The 11161-nt window shown below is 62.3% G+C and overlaps 1 protein-coding gene across 1 annotated transcript; it reads left to right on the top strand.

Annotated features, from left to right (window-relative positions):
- The first annotated feature begins 737 nt into the window (after positions 1–737).
- On the top strand, positions 738–9516 carry LOC140354839 (G-protein coupled receptor 37-like 1). The gene is made up of 4 exons (XM_072440086.1): positions 738–1822; positions 7320–7550; positions 8087–8340; positions 8813–9516. Exons 1-4 carry the CDS (start codon positions 1235–1237, stop codon positions 9249–9251), a joined length of 1512 nt encoding a protein of 503 aa, XP_072296187.1. The 5' UTR covers positions 738–1234; the 3' UTR covers positions 9252–9516.
- Positions 9517–11161: the final 1645 nt, after the last annotated feature.

Consider the following 11161-nt stretch of genomic DNA (forward strand, 5'->3'; position numbering starts at 1 on the left):
GAAGAAGGAGGTCTATCAGGCTCAGTGGCTCCTCTGTGGCTCCTCAGTGGCTCCTCTGTGGCTCCTCAGTGGCTCCTCGGTGGCTCCTCGGTGGCTCCTCAGTGGCTCCTCGGTGGCTCCTCGGTGGCTCCTCGGTGGCTCCTCGGTGGCTCCTCGGTGGCTCCTCAGTGGCTCCTCAGTGGCTCCGGGATGAGATCCTGAGGACCTAAAGATGTTGTAGGACTGTCTCTGACACGTCTCTGTAACAGGACGTGGTGGTCGGGGACAGTGTCTCTGGACTGGCAGACCGGGGTGGTGGTCCCTCTGAGTTGGAGGAAGTGTCTGGGGAGAAAGGAAGTCTGGGAGTCCCTGGTTAGACTGCGGCCCCCGCGACCCGGCCCCGGATAAAGAGGAAGAAGATGGATGGATCTGCTCTTCTTTATGCCCTTCACTTTTTGCAAAACCTCTGTTAAATGACGTAGAAAAGGCCTTTTTGTCAGCTCCATCGTCACATGACCTGCTGTAAACACCGCCCACTTTCTACATGCAGCCAATCATACACCAGTTCAACAAAACAACCAATGAAACGGGTAAAGGGAGCCAGTGTCCAATCAGAGATGAGAACGGTGCAGACGAGCGCACCCTGCACCTCAGCTCAGACTCTTATTGTGAAGTCGTCCCGGAAGCAGCGCCTGCGTTTGCGCTGTTTTTACTTTAAACTAAAGTTTCAGAGTCGAGCGGCTCAGACTGAGACCAGAGGCAGGAGCAGAGGCAGGAGCAGAGGCAGGAGCAGAGGCAGGAGCAGAGGCAGGACCAGGGGCAGGAGCAGAGGCAGGAGCAGAGGCAGGACCAGGACCAGGACCAGGACCAGGACCAGGACCAGGACCAGGACCAGGACCAGGACCAGGACCAGGACCAGGAGCAGGACCAGGACCAGGACCAGGACCAGGACCAGGAGCAGGACCAGGACCAGGACCAGGACCAGGAGCAGGACCAGGAGCAGGACCAGGACCAGGACCAGGGGCAGGAGCAGAGGCAGGAGCAGAGGCAGGACCAGGACCAGGAGCAGGACCAGGACCAGGATCAGGACCAGGACCAGGACCAGGACCAGGACCAGGAGCAGGACCAGGAGCAGGACCAGGACCAGGACCAGGACCAGGACCAGGAGCAGGACCAGGACCAGGACCAGGACCAGGACCAGGACCAGGACCAGGAGCAGGACGTCTGGTGTAGATGTTTGATTATAACTGATGTGATGAGCTCGTGCTGGACTCTGTCTCTGCTGCTGCTGTGCGCGTGGACTGCGGAGACTGGACACCTGGACCCGGGGGATGATGAGCAGACCCCGGGGAGCGCGCTGCGCCTGACGCGCGGAGCCCGGGAGGACGCGGCGCGTGATGCCGCGGGTCGCGCTCTGGACCCGGAGAGACTCGGACTAAACCCCGGGACCAGGAGGGTCTCCCGCGGGACCACGAAGGGCGCGTGGCGGGACCACAGCACTTTGGATCCGGACCGTTACTCCGCTCCGCCGCCTCTGAACGCGTCCCTTGCCGCGCTGCTGCCGCTGGGCGGAGCCTGGATGGGCGGAGCCTCCAAGTGGGCGTACGTCGCGCTGCTGCTCGCGCTCGTCGTGTTCTCCGCGGGGCTCGTGGGGAACCTCGCGCTCATGTGTCTCGTGTGGAACAGTCTCCACCTCCAGGGGGCGTGGCACTGTGTCCTCGCGGGGCTCGCGCTCTGGGACTTCCTCGTGCTCTTCCTCTGTCTCCCATTGGTCCTGATGCACGAGCTCACGGGCACGCGCCTCATGGCCGCGCTCTCCTGCAGCCTCGTGCCCTTTCTGCAGGTCAGTCACGTGACCACAGGGACCACAGGGACCACAGAGGGACCACAGGGACCAGGACCACAGGGACCACAGGGACCACAGAGGGACCAGGACCACAGGGACCACAGAGGGACCACAGGGACCACGGAGGGACCAGGACCACAGGGACCACAGAGGGACCACAGGGACCAGGACCACAGGGACCACAGAGGGACCACAGGGACCAGGACCACAGGGACCACAGAGGGACCACAGGGACCAGGACCACAGGGACCACAGAGGGACCACAGGGACCACAGAGGGACCAGGACCACAGGGACCACAGAGGGACCACAGGGACCAGGACCACAGGGACCACAGAGGGACCACAGGGACCAGGACCACAGGGACCACAGAGGGACCACAGGGACCACAGAGGGACCAGGACCACAGGGACCACAGAGGGACCACAGGGACCAGGACCACAGGGACCACAGAGGGACCACAGGGACCACAGAGGGACCACAGGGACCACAGAGGGACCAGGACCACAGGGACCACAGAGGGACCACAGGGACCAGGACCACAGGGACCACAGAGGGACCAGGACCACAGGGACCACAGAGGGACCAGGACCACAGGGACCACAGAGGGACCAGGAGGGACCAGGACCACAGAGGGACCAGGACCACAGGGACCACAGAGGGACCACAGGGACCACAGAGGGACCAGGACCACAGAGGGACCACAGAGACCAGAGGGACCACTGAGGGACCACAGGGACCAGGACCACAGGGACCACAGAGGGACCAGGACCACAGGGACCACAGAGGGACCACAGGGACCAGGACCACAGGGACCACAGAGGGACCAGGACCACAGGGACCACAGAGGGACCAGGACCACAGGGACCACAGAGGGACCACAGGGACCAGGACCACAGGGACCACAGAGGGACCAGGACCACAGGGACCACAGAGGGACCACAGAGGGACCAGGACCACAGGGACCACAGAGGGACCACAGGGACCAGGACCACAGAGGGACCAGGACCACAGGGACCACAGAGGGACCAGGACCACAGGGACCACAGAGGGACCACAGAGGGACCAGGACCACAGGGACCACAGAGGGACCACAGGGACCAGGACCACAGGGACCACAGAGGGACCACAGGGACCAGGACCACAGGGACCACAGAGGGACCAGGACCACAGGGACCACAGAGGGACCAGGACCAGAGGGACCACAGAGGGACCACAGGGACCAGGACCACAGGGACCACAGAGGGACCAGGACCACAGGGACCACAGAGGGACCACAGAGGGACCAGGACCACAGGGACCACAGAGGGACCACAGGGACCAGGACCACAGGGACCACAGAGGGACCAGGACCACAGGGACCACAGAGGGACCAGGACCACAGGGACCACAGAGGGACCACAGGGACCACGGAGGGACCAGGACCACAGGGACCACAGAGGGACCACAGGGACCAGGACCACAGGGACCACAGAGGGACCACAGGGACCAGGACCACAGGGACCACAGAGGGACCACAGGGACCAGGACCACAGGGACCACAGAGGGACCACAGGGACCACAGAGGGACCAGGACCACAGGGACCACAGAGGGACCACAGGGACCAGGACCACAGGGACCACAGAGGGACCACAGGGACCAGGACCACAGGGACCACAGAGGGACCACAGGGACCACAGAGGGACCAGGACCACAGGGACCACAGAGGGACCACAGGGACCAGGACCACAGGGACCACAGAGGGACCACAGGGACCACAGAGGGACCACAGGGACCACAGAGGGACCAGGACCACAGGGACCACAGAGGGACCACAGGGACCAGGACCACAGGGACCACAGAGGGACCAGGACCACAGGGACCACAGAGGGACCAGGACCACAGGGACCACAGAGGGACCAGGAGGGACCAGGACCACAGAGGGACCAGGACCACAGGGACCACAGAGGGACCACAGGGACCACAGAGGGACCAGGACCACAGAGGGACCACAGAGACCAGAGGGACCACTGAGGGACCACAGGGACCAGGACCACAGGGACCACAGAGGGACCAGGACCACAGGGACCACAGAGGGACCACAGGGACCAGGACCACAGGGACCACAGAGGGACCAGGACCACAGGGACCACAGAGGGACCAGGACCACAGGGACCACAGAGGGACCACAGGGACCAGGACCACAGGGACCACAGAGGGACCAGGACCACAGGGACCACAGAGGGACCACAGAGGGACCAGGACCACAGGGACCACAGAGGGACCACAGGGACCAGGACCACAGAGGGACCAGGACCACAGGGACCACAGAGGGACCAGGACCACAGGGACCACAGAGGGACCACAGAGGGACCAGGACCACAGGGACCACAGAGGGACCACAGGGACCAGGACCACAGGGACCACAGAGGGACCACAGGGACCAGGACCACAGGGACCACAGAGGGACCAGGACCACAGGGACCACAGAGGGACCAGGACCAGAGGGACCACAGAGGGACCACAGGGACCAGGACCACAGGGACCACAGAGGGACCAGGACCACAGGGACCACAGAGGGACCACAGAGGGACCAGGACCACAGGGACCACAGAGGGACCACAGGGACCAGGACCACAGGGACCACAGAGGGACCAGGACCACAGGGACCACAGAGGGACCAGGACCACAGGGACCACAGAGGGACCACAGGGGGACCAGGACCACAGGGACCACAGAGGGACCACAGGGACCAGGACCACAGGGACCACAGAGGGACCAGGACCACAGGGACCACAGAGGGACCAGGACCAGAGGGACCACAGAGGGACCAGGAGGGACCAGGACCACAGAGGGACCAGGACCACAGGGACCACAGAGGGACCACAGGGACCACAGAGGGACCAGGACCACAGAGGGACCACAGAGACCAGAGGGACCACTGAGGGACCACAGAGACCACATGGACCACAGAGGGACCACAGAGGGACCAGGACCACAGAGACGACAGAGGGACCAGGACCACAGGGACCACAGAGGGACCAGGACCACAGGGACCACAGAGGGACCAGGACCACAGGGACCACAGAGGGACCAGGACCAGAGGGACCACAGAGGGACCACAGGGACCAGGACCACAGGGACCACAGAGGGACCACAGAGGGACCAGGACCACAGGGACCACAGAGGGACCACAGGGACCAGGACCACAGGGACCACAGAGGGACCAGGACCACAGGGACCACAGAGGGACCAGGACCACAGGGACCACAGAGGGACCAGGACCACAGGGACCACAGAGGGACCACAGGGACCAGGACAACAGGGACCACAGAGGGACCACAGGGACCAGGACCACAGGGACCACAGAGGGACCACAGGGACCAGGACCACAGGGACCACAGAGGGACCACAGGGACCACAGAGGGACCAGGACCACAGGGACCACAGAGGGACCACAGGGACCAGGACCACAGGGACCACAGAGGGACCACAGGGACCAGGACCACAGGGACCACAGAGGGACCACAGGGACCACAGAGGGACCAGGACCACAGGGACCACAGAGGGACCACAGGGACCACAGAGGGACCACAGGGACCACAGAGGGACCAGGACCACAGGGACCACAGAGGGACCACAGGGACCAGGACCACAGGGACCACAGAGGGACCAGGACCACAGGGACCACAGAGGGACCAGGACCACAGGGACCACAGAGGGACCAGGAGGGACCAGGACCACAGAGGGACCAGGACCACAGGGACCACAGAGGGACCACAGGGACCACAGAGGGACCAGGACCACAGAGGGACCACAGAGACCAGAGGGACCACTGAGGGACCACAGGGACCAGGACCACAGGGACCACAGAGGGACCAGGACCACAGGGACCACAGAGGGACCACAGGGACCAGGACCACAGGGACCACAGAGGGACCAGGACCACAGGGACCACAGAGGGACCAGGACCACAGGGACCACAGAGGGACCACAGGGACCAGGACCACAGGGACCACAGAGGGACCAGGACCACAGGGACCACAGAGGGACCACAGAGGGACCAGGACCACAGGGACCACAGAGGGACCACAGGGACCAGGACCACAGAGGGACCAGGACCACAGGGACCACAGAGGGACCAGGACCACAGGGACCACAGAGGGACCACAGAGGGACCAGGACCACAGGGACCACAGAGGGACCACAGGGACCAGGACCACAGGGACCACAGAGGGACCACAGGGACCAGGACCACAGGGACCACAGAGGGACCACAGGGACCAGGACCACAGGGACCACAGAGGGACCACAGGGACCAGGACCACAGGGACCACAGAGGGACCAGGACCACAGAGGGACCAGGACCAGAGGGACCACAGAGGGACCACAGGGACCAGGACCACAGGGACCACAGAGGGACCAGGACCACAGGGACCACAGAGGGACCACAGAGGGACCAGGACCACAGGGACCACAGAGGGACCACAGGGACCAGGACCACAGGGACCACAGAGGGACCAGGACCACAGGGACCACAGAGGGACCAGGACCAGAGGGACCACAGAGGGACCAGGAGGGACCAGGACCACAGAGGGACCAGGACCACAGGGACCACAGAGGGACCACAGGGACCACAGAGGGACCAGGACCACAGAGGGACCACAGAGACCAGAGGGACCACTGAGGGACCACAGAGACCACATGGACCACAGAGGGACCACAGAGGGACCAGGACCACAGAGACGACAGAGGGACCAGGACCACAGGGACCACAGAGGGACCAGGACCACAGGGACCACAGAGGGACCAGGACCACAGGGACCACAGAGGGACCAGGACCAGAGGGACCACAGAGGGACCACAGGGACCAGGACCACAGGGACCACAGAGGGACCACAGAGGGACCAGGACCACAGGGACCACAGAGGGACCACAGGGACCAGGACCACAGGGACCACAGAGGGACCAGGACCACAGGGACCACAGAGGGACCAGGACCACAGGGAACACAGAGGGACCAGGACCACAGGGACCACAGAGGGACCACAGGGACCAGGACCACAGGGACCACAGAGGGACCAGGACCACAGGGACCACAGAGGGACCAGGACCACAGGGACCACAGAGGGACCAGGACCAGAGGGACCACAGAGGGACCAGGACCACAGAGGGACCAGGACCACAGGGACCACAGAGGGACCAGGACCACAGAGGGACCACAGAGACCAGAGGGACCACTGAGGGACCACAGAGACCACATGGACCACAGAGGGACCACAGAGGGACCAGGACCACAGAGACGACAGAGGGACCAGGACCACAGGGACCACAGAGGGACCAGGACCACAGGGACCACAGAGGGACCAGGACCACAGAGGGACCAGGACCACAGAGGGACCACAGAGGGACCACAGAGGGACCGCTGAGGGACCAGGACTAAACTAAAGGGATTAACATCTAAATGTTAATTGCGTTTGTCTTGTCTTAAATGCTGTCCTCTGATTGGCTGCAGGTGAGCTCAATGGGCGTGGCCACCTTCAGCCTTTGCGCTCTTAGTATTGACCGTTTCCATAGCGCCACAAGCCCCGCCCCCGCGAGCTCGCACGTGGAGCCGTGCACGTCAATCCTGCCCAAAATCAGCGTCGTGTTTGTCGGCTCGATTCTGCTCGCGACACCGGAACTGCTGCTGTACCGGAGCGTTACACTGCCCCTAGAGGTCACACGGGGTCACTACAGCTCACAGGTACAGTCTGACTCCCCCTGCAGGTCACACGGGGTCACTACAGCTCACAGGTACAGTCTGACTCCCCCTGCAGGTCACACGGGGTCACTACAGCTCACAGGTACAGTCTGACTCCCCCTGCAGGTCACACGGGGTCACTACAGCTCACAGGTACAGTCTGACTCCCCCTGCAGGTCACACGGGGTCACTACAGCTCACAGGTACAGTCTGACTCCCCCTGCAGGTCACACGGGGTCACTACAGCTCACAGGTACAGTCTGACTCCCCCTGCAGGTCACACGGGGTCACTACAGCTCACAGGTACAGTCTGACTCCCCCTGCAGGTCACACGGGGACCAGGACCAGTCAAAATGTTTTCTCTGTCAGGCATTCCCTCATCAGAAATGGTGTTAGCGCTCCATCTACTGGCAGCATTATCATGGGGACATAAACAAAAGCTAGCTTGTCCCGACATGCTAATGTTAGCACACAGTAGTCATTGTTGTGGGTGGGGCTATCTAAGGCCTGCTGTGATTGGCTGTGTGTTTGATTGACAGGTGGACGTGTGCCTGGCTGAGCCCTCCCCTGAGCTCCCATTGGCCGTGCTGTCTCTGGTGCTGACCTATCAGGAGGCACGCTCTTGGTGGCTGTTCGGCTGTTACCTTTGCCTCCCTCTGCTCTTCACGCTGTCATGTGACCTGGTGACACGCCGCGTGATGTCACAGCACGCAACGCAGCTGATTGGACCACAGGAGAGCAGCAGCCGGAGCTCCTCCCCCTTCGTCGTCAAGAAGGAAGTCGGTCTTGACAGGTAAAAGACGATTGCACCCGCCGTATTGCACCCTCCGTATTGCACCCTCCGTATTGCACCCGCCGTATTGCACCCTCCGTATTGCACCCTCTGTATTGCACCCGCCGTATTGCACCCTCCGTATTGCACCCTCCGTATTGCACCCTCCGTATTGCACCCGCCGTATTGCACCCGCCGTATTGCACCCGCCGTATTGCACCCTCCGTATTGCACCCGCCGTATTGCACCCTCCGTATTGCACCCGCCGTATTGCACCCGCCGTATTGCACCCGCCGTATTGCACCCTCCGTATTGCACCCGCCGTATTGCACCCTCCGTATTGCACCCGCCGTATTGCACCCGCCGTATTGCACCCGCCGTATTGCACCCTCCGTATTGCACTCTGGACGCGCCTCCACATAGACTTTGAGCGTAAACTGGACGCTTGGATGGTCTGAACGCACTATTAAACTCATTTCTTCTGTCTCTGCAGAAGCCCCGCCCTGTCGGTGTCCCAACAGGAAGTGAGCAGCGGCACTTCCTGTCTGAACAGGAAGCAGCTGGAGCAGGAGGCGGGGCTGCGCTCGGTGGTGCTGGCTCTGATTGGTCTGTACACTCTGTGCACGCTCCCTGAGGCCGTGTGCGCCGTCGCCGTGACTTACCTGCCCGCGCTGCCTGTGGGCGTGGCCCCGGCGCTGCGTCTCATTGGTCAGTTCTTGCTGTTTGTGCGCTGCTCAGCCACGCCCCTCGTCGCGCTCGCCTTCAGCCGCGCTTTGGGCCGAACGTTTGTGCGCTGCTGCTGCTGCTGCTGCTGCGACCAGTGCGGAGCCACGCCCACTCCCTCGCCCGCCACGCCCTCCACGCTGTTAGCCCCGCCCCTCAGAGTCACGCCCGCCGAGGCGCAGCGGCGAGCGTTCGGGACGCCCTGCTGAAACGTGTTGAACATTTGATTTAAGTTTGTTTGAACTCGTTTGACGTGAAACAGATTCAAGACATTTTAGACACAAACATTTAGTCTGGATTTATGTTTGTGACTGAACAGACTCTTGTAGTGTGTGGGAGGAGCTTGTGTCTGTGGGAGGAGCTTGTGTCAGTGGGAGGAGCTTGTGTCTGTGGGAGGAGCTTGTGTCAGTGGGAGGAGCTTGTGTCTGTGGGAGGAGCTTGTGTCTGTGGGAGGAGCTTGTGTCTGTGGGAGGAGCTTGTGTGGGAGGAGCTTGTGTGGGAGGAGCTTGTGTGGGAGGAGCTTGTGTCTGTGGGAGGAGCTTGTGTCAGTGGGAGGAGCTTGTGTCTGTGGGAGGAGCTTGTGTCTGTGGGAGGAGCTTGTGTCAGTGGGAGGAGCTTGTGTCTGTGGGAGGAGCTTGTGTGGGAGGAGCTTGTGTCTGTGGGAGGAGCTTGTGTCTGTGGGAGGAGCTTGTGTCTGTGGGAGGAGCTTGTGTGGGAGGAGCTTGTGTGGGAGGAGCTTGTGTGGGAGGAGCTTGTGTCTGTGGGAGGAGCTTGTGTCTGTGGGAGGAGCTTGTGTCTGTGGGAGGAGCTTGTGTCTGTGGGAGGAGCTTGTGTCAGTGGGAGGAGCTTGTGTCTGTGGGAGGAGCTTGTATCTGTGGGAGGAGCTTGTGTGGGAGGAGCTTGTGTCAGTGGGAGGAGCTTGTGTCTGTGGGAGGAGCTTGTGTCAGTGGGAGGAGCTTGTGTGGGAGGAGCTTGTGTGGGAGGAGCTTGTGTCTGTGGGAGGAGCTTGTGTCAGTGGGAGGAGCTTGTGTCAGTGGGAGGAGCTTGTGTGGGAGGAGCTTGTGTGGGAGGAGCTTGTGTCTGTGGGAGGAGCTTGTGTGGGAGGAGCTTGTGTGGGAGGAGCTTGTGTCAGTGGGAGGAGCTTGTGTGTGTGGGAGGAGCTTGTGTGGGAGGAGCTTGTGTCAGTGGGAGGAGCTTGTGTGGGAGGAGCTTGTGTGGGAGGAGCTTGTGTGGGAGGAGCTTGTGTGGGAGGAGCTTGTGTCTGTGGGAGGAGCTTGTGTGGGAGGAGCTTGTGTGGGAGGAGCTTGTGTGGGAGGAGCTTGTGTCAGTGGGAGGAGCTTGTGTGGGAGGAGCTTGTGTGGGAGGAGCTTGTGTCAGTGGGAGGAGCTTGTGTGGGAGGAGCTTGTGTGGGAGGAGCTTGTGTGGGAGGAGCTTGTGTCAGTGGGAGGAGCTTGTGTCAGTGGGAGGAGCTTGTGTGGGAGGAGCTTGTGTGGGAGGAGCTTGTGTCAGTGGGAGGAGCTTGTGTGGGAGGAGCTTGTGTGGGAGGAGCTTGTGTGGGAGGAGCTTGTGTGGGAGGAGCTTGTGTCAGTGGGAGGAGCTTGTGTCAGTGGGAGGAGCTTGTGTGGGAGGAGCTTGTGTGGGAGGAGCTTGTGTGGGAGGAGCTTGTGTGGGAGGAGCTTGTGTCAGTGGGAGGAGCTTGTGTCAGTGGGAGGAGCTTGTGTCAGTGGGAGGAGCTTGTGTGGGAGGAGCTTGTGTGGGAGGAGCTTGTGTGGGAGGAGCTTGTGTCAGTGGGAGGAGCTTGTGTCAGTGGGAGGAGCTTGTGTCAGTGGGAGGAGCTTGTGTGGGAGGAGCTTGTGTGGGAGGAGCTTGTGTGGGAGGAGCTTGTGTCTGTGGGAGGAGCTTGTGTGGGAGGAGCTTGTGTGGGAGGAGCTTGTGTGGGAGGAGCTTGTGTCAGTGGGAGGAGCTTGTGTGGGAGGAGCTTGTGTGGGAGGAGCTTGTGTCAGTGGGAGGAGCTTGTGTGGGAGGAGCTTGTGTGGGAGGAGCTTGTGTGGGAGGAGCTTGTGTCAGTGGGAGGAGCTTGTGTCAGTGGGAGGAGCTTGTGTGGGAGGAGCTTGTGTGG

The sequence above is a fragment of the Eucyclogobius newberryi genome, unplaced genomic scaffold, assembly GCF_026437365.1.
Source record: "Eucyclogobius newberryi isolate DKJ021-1_F unplaced genomic scaffold, fEucNew1.0.hap1 SCAF_11, whole genome shotgun sequence".
In the NCBI taxonomy this organism is placed as follows: Eukaryota; Metazoa; Chordata; class Actinopteri; order Gobiiformes; family Gobiidae; genus Eucyclogobius; species Eucyclogobius newberryi.

What these genes read in the sequence shown, in the direction of transcription:
- LOC140354839 (XM_072440086.1), top strand. Translation starts at nt 1,235, where the DNA reads ATGAGCTCGTGCTGGACTCTGTCTCTGCTGCTGCTGTGCGCGTGGACT. An exon ending in GGGGTCACTACAGCTCACAG is followed by an intron (nt 7,551 to 8,086) that starts GTACAGTCTGAC and finishes TTTGATTGACAG; the next exon opens with GTGGACGTGTGCCTGGCTGA. An exon ending in AAGGAAGTCGGTCTTGACAG is followed by an intron (nt 8,341 to 8,812) that starts GTAAAAGACGAT and finishes CTGTCTCTGCAG; the next exon opens with AAGCCCCGCCCTGTCGGTGT.